Source organism: Electrona antarctica (genome assembly GCF_951216825.1).
Source record: "Electrona antarctica genome assembly, chromosome: 14".
In the NCBI taxonomy this organism is placed as follows: Eukaryota; Metazoa; Chordata; class Actinopteri; order Myctophiformes; family Myctophidae; genus Electrona; species Electrona antarctica.
In genome coordinates, this window is record NC_136795.1 from 49,681,414 (window position 1) to 49,703,112 (window position 21,699).

At 42.2% G+C, this 21,699-nt stretch overlaps 1 protein-coding gene across 1 annotated transcript; it reads left to right on the forward strand.

Moving 5' to 3' along the window:
• Positions 1 to 1,693: 1,693 nt before the first annotated feature.
• On the forward strand, positions 1,694 to 21,471 carry LOC306936909 (uncharacterized protein). The gene is made up of 6 exons (XM_079520571.1): positions 1,694 to 1,799; positions 1,971 to 2,029; positions 10,039 to 10,146; positions 14,699 to 15,031; positions 18,262 to 18,564; positions 18,798 to 21,471. Exons 3-6 carry the CDS (start codon positions 10,065 to 10,067, stop codon positions 20,411 to 20,413), a joined length of 2,334 nt encoding a protein of 777 aa, XP_079376697.1. The 5' UTR covers positions 1,694 to 1,799; positions 1,971 to 2,029; positions 10,039 to 10,064; the 3' UTR covers positions 20,414 to 21,471.
• The last annotated feature ends 228 nt before the right edge of the window (positions 21,472 to 21,699 follow it).

Sequence of the window (21,699 nt, forward strand, 5' to 3'; positions counted from 1 at the left end):
CCTCCTGAACCTACGTTGTACCAACTCCATTAAAAAATCACAACCCCGTGTATAACGGGGTTTTCACAACCCCGTTATAATTTTCAACCCCGTTATCATATTATTCCATATAAAAATACATACAAAAATTAATTGAATGCCTGAGATGGGAAATTATGTTTTTCTGATAGCTAAAGATGCCCTTAATATTGTGGGGTATTCCGAAAAGTAAAACCTTTAGGTCAACATTTTTTTTTTTAAAGTCCAAATCGTACCGGTTTCGTGGAATGACTCAGTTATGGTTGCTGCCATATAGCAATTTCTGATTAATTAATTGACAGAGGAAAATTGACAGAGGAACAAATGAGTGGTTAAATCATCAAGTAGGCTATGTTCCTTATTACCGGTAAATGTAACATAATGTGACATTGCAGGGTAGCTAAAAGGACGAGTTGCTAGCTCAACACACTGAGCCCGGATTTATTCCCTTGCCGTAGCAGCACAAAACTAACCCAAGGTTGAGTGTCACTGACTTAAAACAATAAAACACACTACACAGGGTGGCTAGCACAAGGCTAATAATATCAGAACGTGTGCCATGTCTCTCAGTTCACTCAGTCCAGTCCCTAGCACAACAGAACAATCCCGAGCGTCCTTATCTTTTTCCCATCCCCGGAACACATACCCAAACAGTAGCCATAGCCAATACCCAAACAGTAGCCAATACCCAAACAGTATCACCTCCCTCAATCAAAGTAATAGAGTAATTAGTAATTAGCACCCCCAGCATATATCCCGGTATAAATCATCAAAATACTATGCAGGTCTGTAGACAAATACATTTGTGGTCCCTTGACCCGGGAACCACTGGTTAAAAAAAACATTTGGAGAACAACCCCAACATTAGAAACTATACTTTAGAAACAAGCCCAAAAAACTAAACTTGCTGTAACTATACCAACTACAAGAGACACAAACCCAAAGTCGCTTATAATAAATAAGCAGACTTGACAACACTGAAACTGGACTTCCTGAATTACTATGAATTGAATATGAAGGACCCCAACAATGGAAACAGATAGGCTATGGGCTTTCTTGGGTTTTAAATCCTCTTAGCAGGCCTTGTACTGTACTTAGCTGTGCTTTTTTCTGCAAACTGTTCATGAAGTATAAACCAGCCGACTGCACGTGAGCATTGCACCAGAAACAGTAGTAGAGCATAAACTTGCATGTATACTGCAGGAAGTATACAGAAGAAAGGAGGGAATGGAAAGAGTTGGATTAGCTGGGGTAACGTAAGAATGAAGGTAATATTGGTGTAATGTAATTGCTATAATACAATTCCAATGCATGGCTCCCCCTATTGACCGTTTATGGTACGTACGCTCTAGCGCTAGTGCGCATGTGCACAACCCTATGTATACGCCCCGCGCGCACGAGCAGGGTTGCCAAGTCTGCTTATTTCCCGCGACTTTTGGCTTATTTTTCCCCCCAGAGATAATCTTCTTTTCTTTATAATATAGGCTAATTATTAGTATAATAAATTACTAAAACATTAATTATCATAGAAGATCATATCATAGTATTTATAATGATAAATGCATCACATTTCTTTTATTAGGATTATTGGGTTTGTTTTGGCTTGTTTTTGGAGGTGGGTTGGCTTATTTCTCTCACGAGAGTTGGCAACACTGTCTTCGAAACACTAAACAACCCGGACTAGTCCATAGTAGAGTCCATAGCACTCTACTCATTCATTTATATGCACTATAAACGAACCAGATATACTACTATTGGAATGTGGTGAAAGTGGGAAGAAGGTAGGCTATATTTGCTCAATTATTTTAAAAGACTGTTGGAAGTAACACAATGGATGCAAGCTGCCGCTAAAATCCACGGAAGAACAATAAGAAGTTTTTTAAAACAACATGGCGCCTGACTGTCGACACTTTAACATACACAGAAAACTTAAACGTGTCGTTTCAAAACAGTGTCGTCGTTAAGCAGCAGGAGGACGTTTGTTAGCAGCTTAACCACTGAAACACAGCAGGTAAGATTCACGTTATGTTTCATCCGTTTGTTTTTATTGTCTCCACCAGGCCGAAGGCATGGGGAGAGAGTATATTTTATTACCTCTGACCTCATGCCAAAAAAATGTTTACACCTCTGCTGCTTAGCGGACGGTGTGGTGTTGTAGAGGAGGTCTCCGCGGACATGTGCGTATGTCACACTAGTCAATACATAGCAGGGATTTTTGTCCAGCGTCCACTTTAGTCTTATATTTGCTAGCTTAGATTTGCAAAAAAAACAGTGACCTTTCACCTCGCTGTATGGTGTACACCTCTGCTGCTTAGCGGACAGTGTGGTGTTGTAGAGGAGGTCTCCCCGGACATGTGCATATGTCACACTAGTCTATACATAGCAGGGACTTTTGTCCAGCGTCCACTTTAGTCTAGAAATGGGATATCTTTTTTTACCTCTGACCTCGCTGTATGGCGTGCATTTTTTTTTTTACACCTCTGCTGCTTAGCAGACGGTGTGGTGTTGTAGAGGAGGTCTCCCCGGACATGTGCATATGTCACACTAGTCGATACATAGAAGGGGTTTTTGTCCAGCATCCACTTTATAAAGTCCAATGGTCCATGCACTCCAGTGAATGGACTTGGGTAGCCGCAATTTGCAACTCTAGATTTTTTTATAATGGGATGAATCTAGAGTTGCAATACCCTCCATTGACTCCCCACTCATAATTTTGCGTTTGCGATCTGCTTGTCTTAAACAACGTTAAACTCACCAACATTGCAGCTGTAGTCCAAGCTTGAATTATTCTCTTTCAATCTGCCGAGCTTGTTTTTCATAAAAATCCCCCATAGACATGTTATGAGCTACTTTCTGTCAAGAAATTCTGTGCAAGTGATTCTTTTTCTAAGTGCTGGAGTTTGGAAGCGCTCGTCGTAAGTCACTGAACGTCCCTGCATGCATCTGTTTCGCATTTGCACATAATGCAGGAGGCAGCAGTGCGACCCCTTAATACAAACGAGCGCTTCCAAACTCCAACATTTCTTCTTCTTGACAGAAAGTAGCTCATAACATGTCTACGGGGGATTTTTATGAAAAACAAGCTCGGCAGATTGAAAGAGAATAATTCAAGTTTGGACTACAGCTGCAATGTTGGTGAGTTTAACGTCGTTTAAGACAAGCAGATCGCAAACGCAAAATGATGAGTGGGGAGTCAATGGAGGGTATTGCAACTCTAGATTCATCCCATTATAAAAAAATCTAGAGTTGCAAATTGCGGCTAGGACTTGGGCACTCCAGTACATGGACTTGGGCATTTATCCATTTAGATAACTTTTTTCCGTTATTTCATTACTTATTTTTACACAGAAACATAATGTGTGTTTTCACAATAACTATAATGTAATAATAATACTAATAATGTAATGTAATAATTATTTAATTAACTACACTTTTATTCTGAAAGCAACCGGATATCTTAAATTTGCTAGCTCTCAAACAGGAAGTTCTAGATTTGCCAAAAAGACGGAGCCTTTTGCGGGTGTGTGTGTGTGTGTGTGTGTGTGTGTGTGTGTGTGTAGCTAGTTTCCGGTGAAGAAGATTAACATGAAAATCAGATGAAAATGAAATCGCGTCTCCGTCGTCCTAGTAACTGCTGATGTTCCATTGTGGTCCTACACGGACCCCACACTACGTAGCTGTCCTCGTCAATGCCAATTTAAACAATACATACCGATCTGATTCTCGTTTGGATTAAGAAGCGTCGGAGAGACGGACGGACACTCACATTGCGTTGTGGTTGCACACCCTTTAGCCCTGTGTTTTGTTGTTGTGATTGTTGTTGAGAAACAGGAAGACACTCGCCTTCTTCCTGTGACTGTCTATGTACAACAATTCGTTTTATAAATGCAACTATAAGTAAACATATGTGTCACATACATTAACTATGCAGCCCATGTAATGCGTCAATATAAACGCATCGATGAAAGAATAAATACATACCGTAAATAAATGAACGTTTGTTTCTGACGGCTGTTTAATAGGCCTACAGATTTGTTTCTAACGTCTCTCACCATCATCACCTATATGTTCACCTTATGGTCATTATGTTATAGGCCTACAGGCTACATAGAAATAGTAAATGCATGATATGTTAAATTAACAATTTGTTTATAACATGACCTAAATATGCCCAAAAGCCACATTAAACTGACGTGGCCTTGAGCCACGTGAGGCACCGCCGAGCGAGTCGCCGTGCCGAGCGTTGCGAATAGGGTGACCAGATCCAATCTCACCAGATGTGGGACAAAGAGTGTGTTTGTGTGGGACAATGTGGGACACATGCGGGGTTGTGTCACACGCGTGAATATTGTTAACATGAAAACAAAAATAACATTTCTATTCCTCAATTAGACATTTCTATTCTTCCCCTTCACATACTGTAGCATCACTATGCTTTGCCATCTGTTTCATTCAGTAGCACATAATAGGACTATGATGATAACTATAACAGAAGGAACTACTATGCATTATGCAAATAAAATAAACTCAACAGAAATGCATTTCAATTAACTATTTACTGGACAATCCAATCTACAAACAATACAACTGGACAATATAACTGGACCATCAACCAACCAACAAAGGGGCTCTGATTTGATTGTGAAGGCATGAATTACAACCAATAACCAATAAAGAAATGTTTACTTTATCAAAATATCTTCCTCCTAACAAAGCCAACTACTGCAATTTTGAAATTAAACAGGCACTACAGGCCTGACAATGGATCAAATAAATAAAAAAAACAGAAATATAATCAAAATTGGTCAGCATTGGCAACTTATATAATAAATGCAATTGTAAACTTAACAAACTTGTCCACCATAGCAGCACCACAGCATAAGCAGCACAGGCTATGCACTTTTTAGGTTTTGTCTCCTCTCAGTTTTGTCTCAGTTTTCTCCATCACAGCAGCAGCTATAGGCAGGTCTGTCCACACAGCAGGTAATGCACATTCAGCACCATAGAAAGTCTCTCAGTTTGGTCCATCACAGCAGCATCTATAGGCAGGTCTGTCCAGTGTGTCCACACAGGTAATGCTCATTCAGCACCATAGAAAGCACCTGGCAGTGAGTGAAACACAAGAATAGCAGCACATAATTCAAATCTAAAACCAGACAGGCCCAGGCCAGAGCCCACAATAAACTATTCTATTTAAACAATGTTTATCTTACCTTAGATGTTCTTCTTGGGTTTATACTTTCTGCTTGAGCGTGCTGCTTCCAATAAGTCCTTTTGAGTGCATAGCTGTAGAAGTCCTTACAACTGTATTCAAAGTTGGTCTTGACTTGGATTTCACTCTTGATGAGTTCCACAGAGCAACGGTTCCTCTGGTCACTCCATGCAGCATTCATGAGGGAAAACACTCTCTCTACTGGAGCATTGGTGATGGGGATGCTGAACAGGAAGGATGCAACAGCAGTCAGATTTGGTGTTTTTGTGCCTTTTAAGCAACATGGACCACTTCTCCAGAACATGAGCTTTAATCTCCACAACTCCCTGCTGGCGTGGCAGAGTCACACAGTACTCATCATACAGTTCATCCATGTCCAGTTTTCCTCTGATCTGTAGAGCCTCCACCACCTCACTGAGCTGGGAGAATGTGAACCTGCTCTTCAGTGCCAAGCATGCAACATTCTTCTGGTAGTTGTTGTCTGTGAAGTCATACCACTTTTCCAGGTAGTTGAGTGCAACATTGTAGAAGTTGGAAAGATCATTTCTGATTGTTGCTGCCTCTTGGTCTGTGAACTCTTTGAGTAGATCATCGGCCTCCATTCCAAAGTGGGAATCAATTTCTCGTTGTTGGATATTTGTCTTGAGAGTGAACATCATGTCATATAGCTCACAGACGGTCCCATTCTGTCCCTCCAACTGCAGAACAACTTCATGGAAGATCTTCAACACCTTATTGAGGAAGGCCAGGTAGACCTGTAGCTCAAGGGGTTCCCCTTCACCATGCTCATCCTTTTTAAGCAGCTGCCACAGTGCTTTTGGGCACTGATTCTCTCCCAGTGACAAAAAGTAGCTCTTGATAGCTGCCCAGCTGTCATGTAGCCTGTTGACAGCAGGCCACAGACTCAACCATCTTGTGGGTACGTTTCTCCCTACAGCATGATACTCCTCCTCCACAAAGGCAAACACTGCTTTCAATGCTTCTGTACGGTGTGCAGATACTGAAAAGTGACTATATATTTTGTTCACTACAGAGTCAATGTCAATATTCAGCCTGTCTGCAGCATGCTTTGCACAGTTGTGTACTATGTGAGCCATGCAATTTGCCTTGATGATGCCACTGTTGTCTAACTTTAGCTTCTGGAACACAGAATTATTTTTCCCATAGTTTACACTAGCATTATCAGCACTGTATGCTGAAATCATGTCCAGTTGCAGGCCATTTTCTTCTAACTTGCTTGTAATCTGGCGGTGTATGGTAGCAGATGTCTCATCACTATCCTCAAAAGTCAAGTATCCTGGTTTTCAAACCCAGCTCTGGTGTCTAATATCTCAGTGACAATGGGAAGAGCTTTGTTGTGCCATGATTAGAAGCATCTGAAGCAACTGAAAAGAATGGAGTGTGGGCAGTTTTGTCACATGGGAGTTCATGAACCACTGGTGTTTTTAGCTCTCTCAAGCAATTCTCTACACAGGCAGGTGCAAGCACGTCTGTAACTATGGATGCTGCCTTGGTACGTCCACATGACATTTTCTTTGCAATATTGCTGTCTGAAAACATGACTGATGCCAGCTTATTGCCACAGTCTTCAGATCGGTATGACTGGGCGTTGCACTGTGTGGTAAACACTGGTTATTTCAGCTGCAGTTACCTTATCTGCGTTTGAATCTTGCTTTGGTTTTAAAACAAACGTGTCCATGCACCGTGAAGCCTCCTTTTTGAGCAACGCGTTGCTTGTGAGTCTCGCATTGTCTGTGTCGCTTCACGTCATATTCACCTCCGTGTGTCACTGAGAAATTACTTTTACAGACATCACAGAAGACTCTATCAGAATCGCCTTTCACTGGCTTGACCCACGGGTAAATAGTTTCCCAGTCTTTGTTATAGCTGCATTTCCTTTTCTTCGCGGTCTTTGTTTCTTCCCTTTTGTCCTCCATGTTTCTTGTTGTTTCTCGTTTCGCTAATGCTGCTGCTAACTCGTTGTGCGGTGTGTAATGTTGTTGTTTTTTTTTTGGTGTGCGTTCACTCCACGCTTTGACCGGCTGTTTGATTGACAGCCATTCCTACCTACACACACACACACAGCCCGCCCCCCTCCCTCTGCCTCCGCTGCTCACAGCCAGTTGATAAAAGCAAGATTTTAAGCGCACATATGAAAAAACTGGAGCCTGTCAATCAGAATGCGGGACAACGTCTCAATTTGCGGGACGCATGAAAAGTCGTTGAAATGCGGGACAATCACGCACAAATCGGGACATCAGCGCTCAGCGCTCGACTCAGCGCCGTCCGAGTTACGTCCCGATAGGCAGAGAATAGTATATATTAGTAGCCCCTAGTTTCCATGCGCCGACAATAGAGTTGGAAATGACACGCACGCATGGAAATGATGGAATGTGAGGATAAAGTGAGGACAGAAAAGTGAGGACGTGAAAATGTATGATGATAAGAGTGCTCCTCACTTTACACTTTTCTTTTTACTTTTGGGGCCTTTTTTTAGGGCAAAAAACATAACCCGTCTTCAGTCTTGTGGCTCTTGACCTAGTCTGTTCATGCAGACTTCTGCAAAGGTTACATTTTAATTTAAATGCAATGTTATTTAGACAGATGCTGGGTTCATTGTTTACATTATCTATATGGTTTCAAGTACAAATTCTAATTTGGATAGTAGTTTACTGAGGCAATATTTGTCTCTCTTGATTTGATGCATTTATCCCTACTAATTGTGTAAGGTTGTGTAAGTTCAACCCTACCAAAGTCAATTTATGGTGCATTTCTACACTGCCAATCGATGTCACCTGCTCCATCAGCATTGAGCAGACTGTAATCACTGTCCTGAGGTGATCATTAGCAATCTGACTTGTTTACACTGTAGAAAAATGGCAAGAATTGTACTCTTGTGTACCGTGTATGGGATGTGAAAAATTAAAACACGACTTTTGAATCATACAGGTGTTGGCTGATTTACTATGCCTCTTCGCTCTTTGTGTAAATGGTGTGGGGGTTTCCCCTTGAGAGTGCCATGTTGTTCAGAGTATCTGAGAGATTTTATTTAGTGCCGTCCTGAATATTAACTTCACTGTTAAGTCTCTGTAGGCTAAGTGAACATGTTGTTGCCTCCAGTGGAAGTCTACAAAACCACCCTAGTATTATTTCTAGGACATTACTTCTCTCAAACATTGGGTAGCCACCCAATAGTGGAGAGAAATAATGTCCTAGAAATAATTGGATATTAAATCTAACTATATTTCAAAAGAATGTACATCTGGAATCCTTTCTTGACTCCCTTCCATCTAATCCCCACTCACCGAATGATTGAGGCCCCTGGCTCTCTCTCTTCTCCTCTGTCTACATTTCCTTCTCTATCCCTATTTCTATTTGGTCTTTGGCATATTCTTTGTTTTCAAAAAGCAAGATTATGTAGGCTACAATGTATTTTTTAATATTTAATTTGTTCTCACTTTATGATGGACGCTCCAATGCCTGGCTTTCCGAAATTACATCATAGGCCAGCCAAGTGTATGGACTTTAAATGTTTGTCAAAAAAGAGCCTGTATATAAATGTACATCCCAGCCAAAGTCTATGGACTGTTAAATGGACACATGTTTATAAAAACTCTTTTAGGAATAATAACAATAGGCAAGAATATAGTACAATCCTGTGTTGGTGATTGAAAGTTGTCATGTGTACCTTGAATTGGCTTGATATGTGCAGTATGCAGATGTGAATTGACACTGATTTTGTGCCTGACTTGTAATAGGTCTACACATATTAATCAAAGAACAAATGTAACATTAGCTTCAATAATTTGGTCAATATTCAATCATTTGTATATGGTACCACATTGGCTTCTCAGACACTTTGCCATGCATATTTAGTCATGTTTGAAAACATCTAACCTATCGTGTCATATTTATTATTTACTATTTCTGAGAAGCCTGTATAACAATGACTATAGGCCAATGGTGAATTTAGGTGATGATGGTTGGAGATATGCAACCAATCTGTAGGCTATTAAACAGTCGTGTTGGAAATAAATGTGCCTGTGGTGAATGAGATCTCACCTTAATCTAGGTCCCATGTCCCATTTTTTTCATGGCTGCACGGTTTTATACTAATGGCGTACTGGATTATGCTCCAGGTCTAGTAAACGTTATGCTGCCAAAGGGAGGGGTTCGAATCCCGTCAGAAACAGACATTTTTACTTTATTCATTCATTCATTCATTCATTTATTTTGACGCATTACATGGGCTGCATGCTATACTCCAATGGCGATAGTTACATTTCTAAAGCATAGGCTATGTATTGTTGTTGGAGATACAGTCACAGGAAGGAGACAGGGTTGTCTTCCTGTTTAATGACAACAAAACATAGGCTACGGCTAAGGTCCACTTCCACAACGCAATAATGTGAGTGTCCGTCTGCCCAAGAATCGGATCGGATAACGGATTGGGTATGTTTTGGCATTGTGACAGAAAAAAAGTGGCATTTGCGTGGCATTGCTACGCATTATGTCGCCGTTAGAACATCTGCTCGTTTCTACGGCGACGGATGACGCGATTTCATCTTGATCTGATTTCATCAAAAAATTTCACACCGCCACTGTTAACCCGGTCGGTGTCTGTAGGTATTATTTTAACCTGTAATCAATGCATGCATGGGCGGTTGAGTTACTAAACAGGCTGCTGGCTTGCATTCACTGTGGGGTATTTTTTTTTGTAGACATTGGTCACCATTAGATTCGGACATTATGTTTTAACCTGGCTTTCTTCTCCCACCCCCCCTCCCCTCTCTCTCTCTCTCTCTCAGCACTCCTGATCTGGAGCGAGGACAAAATGCAGTCGGAGGAGGCTCCCAGTTCCGAATTCACCAAGATCCGTACTTGGCTTACCGATAACAAACATTCACTCCTCATTGGTAAAACAGAATCTATTTTTCAGAAACAAACATTCCCTCAGTAAGATCAATGTAAATTATTTCAAGGTCAGAGTTGATGACATGGTAATCTCCAGCAAATAAGAGATTACATATTAGGTCTGTATTCTTGACAAGAAACTGACAGGTGAAAGCATGGCAACAAAGGTGATCAAGAAAGTATCCAATCCAACTTTATTTATAAAGCACATTTAAAACAACAAAGTTGACCAAAGTGCTGTACAATAAGGCAAAGCAATAATAAAACATAATACAATACGGTAATGAAAACATAATACAATACAATGAAATGGTCAGTAATACAACATTAATCACGGTTTAAGTCAAGGAATAAAAGATAGTTTCAAGATGTGTTTTGAAATCGGGTAGTGTTGGAGCCAGCCTGACACAGCTAGGTACAGTAGCTGGTTCCACAGTTTAGGAGCAATGACTGAAAAGGCTCGGTGCCTCTTCTCTCACACCTTGCCTTAGGGATGACAAGGAGCATTGTATTAGCTGACCTCAGTGATCTAGATGGAACATATGGTTTAAGAAGATCGGAAACAAACTGGCGCTGATCCATTTGAAGATCTAAAAACAAACAATAAAATCTTAAAATGGATCCTAAAACGTATGTGAATAAAAGTAAATAAAATAACAAGATTTTCTCAGGACTCTTGCCGGAGGTCAAATTCAGCCCTCCTTTGACTATGCTTCCACCTCTTGGTTCTCCAACATCCCAATGTAATTTACAGTAACTGTTGGCCCTATTTTTGTCAGTGCCTTACCACCTTTTCTTTTTTTTACTATTTTTGAATAGTTCAAATTGCCGATATACAAGCTCACAACGTGTCGATGTAGATCGGCTAGTTGAACAATTGTTTTATGTTTATCAAAATAGAAAAAAGGGCAAAGGCATTTAGGGATAAGGGGTATAGTCCAGGGGCCAGGCGAGATTTTGGTACCATTTTGGTGGCCGTAGATTTTTAATATTGTTGTCTTCCTACATGTCTATATTTTGGTATGATAGCCCTTCCAATTCAGTAGCTTAATGCCAGTTATCACTCTTTAAACAAACCTACTCCCATATGAAACTGTGATGTGTGTAGCCTATAACCTTTTATGACTTCTAGACAATACATTTTGGAAACCAGTGGTCTTATAAAGAGTTTATCCCAAGGCAATTTTCTCAGTAGAATCTATTTCTGCTCACAACGTTTTTGTTTTGTGCATATTTAATTCGATAATTTGCATATTTGAAGATATTAGTGGAAATAATTGCACGATCAATCAAATCAAAAAGTTGAATATGTTCAAAATATAAAACATACGTGGGACGGTTTGCGAGTTAGTGGCCTTAGCATATGTATACAAACTACATAATGTGTCTATAGACGGAGAGAGAATTCTGTCAGGAGTGGCTCCAGGCTTTCCCTGAATGTAACAGATGATCTTAAGGTAGTTTTCTCAGCAGAATCCATTTCTGCTCATGACTTCTTTGTACTGCATGTGCATATTTAATAAGATAATTTGCATATTTGAGCAAATTAGTTTAAATAATTATACAATCAATCACATTAAAGTTAAATATTTCCAAACGTCTGAAACCTATATGTGAGAATAAATTGTGGAGATGCTTCTGTGGCCTACTGGCAATGTACACAAAAGATTGGGTACAGATCAGTCCAGGGGTTTTGCAATGTTAGCCCCATACAATCAGACACACTTCCATGTGATTTAAACAAGTAGTCAACAAACACCTACTGTTTGGACTCCGGATATACCGCTAGGGTCTCAGGGTAGGTTTCGAACGACTGATGGCATGTTGGGGTGTCACGTTGTTGTTTTGGTGCTACTCACGATAGCACCCGTCCCTGTGAAGAGTCTAGGGGTTACTGGGCTAACTGGGTGGAGACATAGCGGCGCTGGGACAGCTGGCATTGTTCAGACCAACGGAATCTTGGTTACATGCCTGCTGCGGTCGTGAATGGGGATACAGGTTATGTTACCCTGCTCTAAGGGCATACGTTAACCCGGCCGCATCTCCAGGGGGGATGGAGTCCCGGGCCAGCTCGTTAAGTTACAATTTAATCGTATTTCTTGAGCTGCTAAAAGACCTTATGAAAGGTTATAATAACGCAGTGAAGGAAGCTAGAGACAAGTATTTTTACAACCTTATCTCAGAACTACAGCAACTCCAGAACCCTGTTCAGGACTATTGAGGTCCCCAGACTGCTGTGAGCAATTTTTAACCTTCTTCACTAGTAAGATCGACTCAATTGGGTCTCAACTGGCCACTGCACAGCCCTTTTCAACTGCCTCTATGTACAGCGGTCATTGCTTCTGTCACCCCCATTGCCTCCCTCTGCTCTCTCGGCCAGATATCCCTTGCAAACCTTCAAAATATCATCACCCACATGAAATCCTCCTCCTGCCCCCTAGATATTGTCCTCACCTCCCTTCTTAAGGAAATCTTTCCCACCGTTGGTCCCCATATCCTTTCAATTATTAACAGTTCCTTGTCCTCGGGATCTGTTCCCCCCCCCCCCTTTTCAAAGCTGCACTAGTCTCGCCCCTCCTTAAAAAAAAAAAACCTCGACCCCTCTGTACTGAGCAATTTCAGACCAATTTTCAAAATTATCGTTTCTGTCCAGGGTTCTGGAAAAAGTTGTCTTCACCAAGCTCACAGGCTATTTAAATGAGAACAGCCTGTTTCGAAAAATTCCAGTCTGGTTTCCGTGCCCTCCACAGCACGAAAACAACCCTCTTAAAGGTGGTCAATGATCTCCTCCTAACTACGGACTCTGGAAACTGCTCTGTCCTAGTTCTCCTAGATTTAACAGCAGCATTTGATACCATCGACCATGTAACACTCTTAAACCGTCTGGAGAAATATGTGGGCATTTCGGGCACAGCCCTGAATTGGTTTGCTTCATATTTAAGTGATAGATGTTTCTCAGTCCGCATTGGTGAATCCACCTCATCCAAAGCCCCTTTACACTGTGGTGTCCCCCAGGGCTCAATTCTCGGCCCCATCTACTCCCTGTATATGCTCCTACTTGGCAACATTATACGGAAACACAATCTTAATTTTCACTGTTATGCCGATGATACCCAGCTTTATCTCCCCATCAATCCACACGACACTTCCAGCATAGCCATACTGCACTCATGCCTAGCCGACATCAAGGCTTGGATGACAAACAACTTTCTCCAACTTAATGAATCCAAAACTGAAGTCCTACTATTTGGCCCACCATCTGACAGAGCACGTTTAGAACTTAGCCTTGGCCCCCTACGTCCCAATATCTCATCTGCAGCCAGAAACCTGGGTGTCCCTCTGGATTCTGACCTCTCTCTTGAGGGTCACGTAACGAAAGTCGTCCAGTCTACCACCTTCGAAACATAGCCAAAATCAAACCCTTTCTATCCCGTCCCGACCTCACAAAAATTATCCACGCATTCATTTACTCCCGTGTCGACTACTGTAATTCCCTATACTCCTGCCTCTCAAAAAAAATCCATCAACCGGTTACAACTCATTCAGAATGCTGCAGCTCGCCTCCTAACAGGCTCCAGAAAATTCGACCACATTACCTCCCCATTCTGGCCTCCCTACATTGGCTCCCTGTTTCTTACAGAATTGATTTTAAATTACTCTTATTCACATTCAAAGCTAGATCCGGTCTTGCTCCAGCATACTTATCTGACTTACTCGACCCTTACGAGCCAGCTCGTGTACTGAGATCATCCGGATCGGCCCTTCTGACCATAAAATCAGGCTGCAAAAAAACTGTAGGTGACCGGGCATTTGCGATCCGGGCACCGTCACTCTGGAACGCCCTGCCCCTGGAGATCAGGCTTGCCGAGTCTGTGTCGCATTTTAAATCGCTCCTGAAGACTCATTTTTACAGAGCTGCATTTAGCCCATCACCCATGTTATTATTTTATTTTGTATTGTTATCTTCTATTATGTTCTATTGACAAATCTCTTCTATTGTATTCTATGCCTTTTTGATACATGTTTTCTCTATATATTTCTGTTAAGCACTTTGTGACTTGTTCTTAAAAGGTGCTATACAAATAAAGCTTTATTATTATTATCTCTCAGTTCTGATTTTGCTTAGTATTGGCATGAAAATAGTGTTTGACAAATGAGTAACAACCACACCAAACACTCTAACTGCCCAAAATGGAACGCCTCACTTTCTTTTCCTTTATAGCTTCCTGGCAGTTCACTTCCTGGACTTGGAACTATTCCTGGAACTATTGCTCACATACATTTCCCCACAGCTCCCCATATGACCAAACTTTGTAATTTTATCAACAGAAAATGTATGACCATGGTTCAACTACACAAAACACAATATATTATATTCTCCATACAGTACATTTCAGTGTTAAATATTCAACCATAATTTCAACCAATATATTCCCTTGTTATTCCCTAGTACGTTTCATTTTCTTTCAATACTCAGTAGGACAGGAAATACATTATTTCACACATTTTATGTGGCAGTGTTATTAAAGGCCTTATTCAATTGCTTAATTTCAGGCAATTGTGTGGAGTCCAGACTGCAGGTGAAGATGAACTCTCCAGATGAGTGTGTGGAGTCCAGACTGCCGATGAAGATGAATTCTCCAGACTCGGGCAAGGACGTTTCTATTAAACAGGAACCTGAAGACATCTCTATTAAACGGGAACCTGAGGACATCTCTATTAAACGGGAACCTGAGGACATCTCTATCAAACGGGAACCTGAAGACAATTCTATTAAACGGGAACCTAAAGACATCTCTATTAAACAGGAACCTAAAGACATCTCTATTAAACGGGAACCTAAAGACATCTCTATTAAACAGGAAGCTGAAGACCACCCACACCTCAGTAAGTTTCATGTGCTCTTCCTTATTTCTTTAATATTTTTACATCGTCTTATTTTCACTATACAATGGCAAAATATATCGTGACACTGATAATATCCCGATATGTAAATACATCATTGGAATATCTCTCAAATTTAATTTTGAAAGATATTCTATGTCATTTTTTTTTCTTCTTACCATATCCAAAAGCACATTGTATTTGCGAAAGAAAACTGGACTTCACCATGTGATTTTCTTTACAGTATGGATGTAGGTCTCAAACAGATTGTAATGGTGTGTCTCTGTAGGAGACAAGGTGTCTAGAAATGGCTTTGCGAGTCTGAACTGTGTGAGATAACACAGATCTTTGACTGCCGTTTTCTCAGCTTCTTCATTTGAGGTTTAACCATTTGAACCGTAGCATCCCTATATTGTGGAGGGAATAGTTGTCTGGAATAGTCAATCTAAAAGCACACATTTCAACAGATTTGATGGAAACAAGAAATGACCTTAGTCATTATATATCAGCTTGAAGCAAGTTTGTTTTTGCCCCTGATTAAGCGGAATAAAGCATACTGTACCTTAGTGGGCCTTTCTGTAGTCGGGTTTGCTGTCTCTACTCTCTCGTCTGCACACACTGTAGGTTAGTGCCCCATTGGCCGTATAGGGCTAGTCTCCCGTTGGCTTCAAGGCCAGCCAATCATGAAAATATCGCCACTACATAGCTTCTAGACCATGTGACTAGACTAGAAAGTCTGATCATTGATCACAAGTATTTGAAATCTTACAGTCTAGTGCTAGCAAGTGCTATGGGCTAAGATGTAGTCTGAAGAGGTGAGTTTTCAAAGTGCATTCCATTGTTTTGGAGCCAGAAGGGAGAAGAGTTTGGGACTTTTGGAGCGCTGTCCCAGCGTTTTTAGCGAAGGTTCTTCCAGATTCCCTGCGTCGGCTGATCTGAGCGCTCGAGAGGGTTTGTAGCATGCGATCATACTTGCAAGATATGGCGGTGCCATACCTTTGGTTGCTTTAAGAGTTTTGTACTTTAGTTAAAAACCAGGCGAGCTGCGGCATTTTGGATCAATTGAAGACTAAGAGGCTTAAGTGCGCATGCCAATAGGCCAGTAAGGAGGGAGTTACAATAGTCAAGTTTTGACACGCCTGGATAAGGAGCTGGGCTGACTCCTGGATGAGGAAGGGTCTGATTTGTCGAATGTTGTAGAGTGTAAACCTACAGGATTCACACATTGTAATGTGTGCTTTGAACGAGAGCTGACTGTCCAGGATGACACCAAGGTTCCTGGCTGTTGGGACAGACGTTACCAAGGCATTGCCTACGGAAATAGTTAGCCCGCGCATGGGGCAGGACTTAGCTGGGAAGAAGAGAAGCTCAGTCTTATCTGGGTTCAGCTTGAGGTGGTTAGAAGAAATCCTGAGATGTCAGCCAGGCATGCAGTGATGCGCTCTTCCACCTGAGTAGCAGGGGGGGGGGGGGCAGAAACAGTTGGGTGTCATCGGCATAGCAGTGATAAGATAGATTGTGAGCAGAGATGATAGAGCCAAGGGATTTAGTGTACAGGGAGAAAAGGAGGGGACCAAGTACAGATCCCTGTGGGACCCCAAACCTGGTATGTCCGGTCGGTTAGGTAGGAGGAGAACCACTTTAGTCCTGTCCCGCCGATGCCTAGATCAGCTAGGGTGTCTAGGAGCAGCTGGTGGTTCACTGTGTCAAATGCTGCTGATGGGTCTAGAAGTATCAGGACTGCAGAGTTCCTTCCTTGTGGACCCCAGGAAGATTAGCTGCTGCTATGCACCAGCTAATGGGGATCCTAATAAAACTCTAAACTCTAAAGACTGGGAGGAGTGCAGTTTCCGTGGAGTGGGCCTTTTTGAATCCTGACTGGTTGGGATCCAGCAGGTTGTTCTGTGAGAGATGGATGGAGAGCTGGTTAGAGACGCGTTCAAGGGTTTTGGAAAGAAAGCAAAGTAGTGATACCGGTCTGTAGTTCTTGACATCTGAGTGGTCAAGAGTGGGTTTCTTGAGTAGTGGCGTTACTCTGACTGACTTGAAGTCAGGTGGGACCCAGCCTGAGGTTACTGAGGTGTTGATGATGGAGGGGATGAAGGGGAGAACATCAGGTGAGATTGTCTGGAAGATTGGAGACGGGACAGGGTCGAGAGGACAGGTGGCAGGGCTAGTGGAGGTGACTAGTTTTAGATCCTCGTCTGGGGAAAGAGGAGAAGGAGGAGGACATGCATGGTATTGGGGTTATTCTTGGTTGAGTCAGATGCTTTTTTATGGGGGAGGGGGGGAAAAGGAGCTGCTGATTCTCGAAGTAGGTGACAAAAGCATCAGCAGTTGGGGATGAAGGTTGAATGGGGGAGGGGGTTTAAGGAGGGAGGAGAAGGAGGATAGGTTTTAGCAGTGGTTAGTGAGAGGGAGAAGGCAGAAAGGAGTGAGTGAAAGTGGGAAAGGTCATCTGATGGCTTTGTCTTGCGCCACTTCCTTTCGGCTGCCCTGAGAGGTGTTCGTTCAGATCTGAGGGTTTCAGATAACCAGGGAGCCGGTGGACATGAGCTGGCCTGGATGAGAGAGGGCAGTGTTGGTCGAATGCAGATGAGATAGTGGAGAGGAAGGATGAGGTTGCAGTGTCAGTTGAGAGAGAGGGGAAGGACTCCATGGAGGGTAGATTAGGAGAGAATGGAGGACGAGAGGGAGGATGGGTTTAGGGACTTAAGATTGCGTCGGGTGGAGACGGTCGGAGGGTGAGTAGGTTTAGGTGGGAGGGTGGAGAGAGAGCGAGGGAGACGGTTATGATGGTGGTCAGACCTAAGTAAGGGGGTAACGGAGAGGTTGGAGTGAGAGCAGGCTCTGGAGAACAGACCCATTTCCAGACATACAGAGCCAAGCCATGACATTTTTTTTACATAGATTTTCAGCTACCACCCACATTTCAAGCTTTCATTGTCAGAAGTGCTTCTGTTTCATAACGTATGTGAGGTCTGTTGATCATTTGAAGTTGTTTCAGAATGTCATGATTCAAATATTTGCTGTAAGACCATTATTCATTTTGGGGGTAAAGTAACTTTTTGTATTTTTCTAACTTCTTGGTAAAACTTTCAGAATTGTAAAAACCTGTAGTTAGTAACTGTTTAGTCAATCTTATCTTGGTAGGTAATAGTTCATTTTGTAAAAAGAATGGATTTACATTTTAGGAATCCAGTGTTGACTTGTGTTACTTATTCTGCTCCTAGACATCCTGCACATGGTTGTGTGTAAAGAGGTTTCTCCTGAACAGGAGAGGAGCCCCAGTCTGCTCCAGGAGGAACCAGAGCCTCCACACATTAAAGATAAACAGGAGGAGCCTAAAGAGGAACAGGAGGAGCTACTTCAAAGACAAGAGGAGCCTGACGGGTCAACGTTGACATTACTAGCAGTGACAAGTGAAGATGACGAAGACATCTCTTCACACTGCTCTGAAGTTGAAGTCGATGTCGAGCTTGAATCTGACACCGACGTCACTGAAGACGGTGATGATTGGGAGGAAACCAGTGGAGGTCAGTCATTGTTAAACACAGGGACAGGAACTGTCGGGATCACTGGCAGTTGGCATAACGACAAAAAAATAGATGATGAATAATAACAAATAACACTTGACTTGTTTGATGATGGAAGCTTTTCGAGTTGTCTGTACACACCATTTGTAACCTGCCTTCGATCCCCCTCTCACCCTCTGTCTGTCTGTGTCTCTCTCTCTGTCTGTCTGTGTCTCTCTCTCTCTCTCTCTCAGGAGCGAGGCCCCAGTCCTCCCACACTCGGTTATCCTGTTCTGAGTGTTCAAACTCCTTCACATCTCAGGTCCTCCTCCATAAACACATCTGGAGGAGACACAAGGACCTCTACTTCCAAATGCAATGGAATGGACAGATTACCTCAGCAGCCTGTCAGCAAATCTCCAGCCAGAAACAAGGAGACACTGATGAACCTTTAACTGAGACTTTAACTGAACTAGGAGAAGTACAGACACATCAGCTGACTATCACGGGTAATAAAACACACATCTGTAAACACTGTGACAAGAGTTTCAGTAAATCTAACCTGAAGAAACACCTGCGTGTCCACACTGGAGAAAAACCTTTCCAATGTAAACATTGTAACAAGAGTTTCCGTAATGCATCTCACCTGAAGTCACACGAACGTGTCCACACTGGAGAAAAACCTTTCCAATGTAAACATTGTAACACTAGTTTCAGTAGTTCCTCTCTCCTGAAGAGACACCAGCGTGTCCACACTGGAGAAAAAACTTTCCAATGTAAACATTGTGACAAGAGTTTCAGTGAGTCAGGTACCCTGAATAAACACCAGCTTGTCCACACTGGAGAAAAACCTTTCCACTGTAAACTTTGTGGCAAGAATTTCTGTACGTCAAATTCCCTGAAGACACACCAGCGTCTCCACACTGGAGAAAAACCTATTCACTGTAAACGTTGTGACAAAAGTTTCATTAGGTCATCTGACCTGGTGAGACACCAGCGTGTCCACACTGGAAATTCTTTCCAATGTGAACATTGTGACAAGATTTTCAGTCAATTAGGTTCTCTGAATAAACACCAGCATGTCCACACTGGAGAAAAACCTTTCCCCTGTAAACTTTGTGACAAGAGTTTCATTTCGGCAGATTCCCTGAGGCAACACCAGCATGTCCACACCGGAAAACAAACTTTTCCCTGTGAACTTTGTAACAAAAGTTTCATGTGGTCATCTGACCTGCGGAGACACCAGCGTGTCCACACTGGAGACACTAGCGGCCGGTACAAGCCCAAAATATTGGCCCTGCCCGTGAAGTTAAGCCCGGGCCCGGCCCAACCCGTTATGGTACCACAGTTCTACAGCCCGAGCCACTGTGAACATTGTAACAAGTATTTCTGTTCGTCAGATTCCCTGAAGACACACCAGCGTGTCCACACTGGAGAAAAACCTTTCCACTGTAAACTTTGTGAAGAGAAGTTCTGTACATCAGATTCCCTGAAGACACACCAGAGTGTCCACGCTGGAGAAAAACGTTTCCACTGTACACTTTGTGACAAGAAATTCTGTTCGTCAGATTACCTGAAGAGACACCAGTATGTCCACACTGTAGAAGAATCTTTCCACTGTGAACATTGTGACAAGAGTTTCCGTTCGTCGAGTTCCCTGAGCACACACCAGCGTATCCACACTGGAGAAAAACCTTTCCCCTGTAAACTTTGTGAAAAGCGTTTCCGTTCGGCGGGTTCCCTGAACGCACACCAGCATATCCACACGGGAAGACAAACTTTTCGCTGTAAACATTGTAACAAAAGTTTCTTTTGGTCATCTGACCTGCGAAATCACCAGTGTGTCCCCACAGGAGACACTATTATTTAAAAACTAAATAATAAAAAAAATATTCCCGTATTCCCGTGAGATACACCCCAGGACAGGCAGTGGGAGCAAACAATTTGGCACAGCTGACGTATTTCCTGTAGGCATTCACGCAGTTAGACAACATACCATTTCACTTCCTGGAGTGGGAGGAGCCTAACTACATACATTGAGTAGGTCTGTGACGTGGTCTGTCCCGTTGTTAGTGCACAATGAGTAGTCAGGGACTGAGTAACGGTAATGTCAGGAAGATGGATTATACAGGACACATAACTACTAAGATGTACATAGAACCACACACAAGAACATATGAACGGTATGCAAGAGAACAGAATAACTAAGAGCAAAGTTCACAAAGTGGAAATAAGGGGACACGGAGAATGATTGGAAATACCTCATAGCCTCTTTCTTTATATAGGAAAAATGTAAAAAAATATAGAATAAAATATAATATATATATATAAAACAAAGTATAGAGCCAAGTGGAAAATTATAAAATAAAGGTACACACACAGCAATGCAGGTGGGTTTGGGTAGTGCATCCAGGGACAGTTGCAGGTCCACAGAGGGGGAACAGAGTGGGAGGGAATTATGACATGGTTTACATGAGGCACGTGTTGGATATATATAGGAAAAAATGTTGTGTGCGTGTGCAGGGCTCGACGCTTAGCATTTTTCCAAGTAGCACGTGTGCGACTAAGTTGAAAAATCTAGTAGCACACAAATTATTTTAGGAGGACGATGAAAAGTTATCAAATAATGTGTTTGAGGGCCCTCCTATATACAGCTTTAGTCCCCACACGTCTCAATATTTGCCATTGACAATGAACAGAGAAATTAGGTCAAAATTCCGCTAAATATGACGTAAATTCAAATATATTATTATATATATTATTTTAATTTAATTTTTTTTTTTTTTAATACTTTACTTATAAAAAAACCTGGCAACCCGCACCCCGCGGTCATTTTCCGCTAACCTGAGCGGGGCTCCCTAGCCTGCTGGAGGGGCTCACATCATCCCATGCACCCTCGAGAGGAAAAAAAGGAAAATAAATGCAGCCTTGAGCCTACCAATGTGGTCTTGTGGAGCTTGATCACCTCCTCCTCCTTTCCCCAAATTGCCAATCCCAATAAATCCAAAAGTAGCTAACAGGTTGTTATTGTAATTGTTCATGTAAACTGTAAAAAGTGTCCTGTAAGTCCATATGGGCTGGGCTTCTTCGGAAGCATGACACTTAAATAAAGAATCAATCAATCAATCAGTAGCCTAGTGTGAATACTTCCACAGC

Excerpts from the sequence above, each read along its gene's own strand:
- LOC306936909 (XM_079520571.1), top strand. The coding sequence starts at position 10,065 with ATGCAGTCGGAGGAGGCTCCCAGTTCCGAATTCACCAAGATCCGTACT. Across the intron at positions 15,032-18,261 it reads TGAAGACCACCCACACCTCA|ACATCCTGCACATGGTTGTG; the intron begins GTAAGTTTCATG and ends TTCTGCTCCTAG. Across the intron at positions 18,565-18,797 it reads TTGGGAGGAAACCAGTGGAG|GAGCGAGGCCCCAGTCCTCC; the intron begins GTCAGTCATTGT and ends TCTCTCTCTCAG.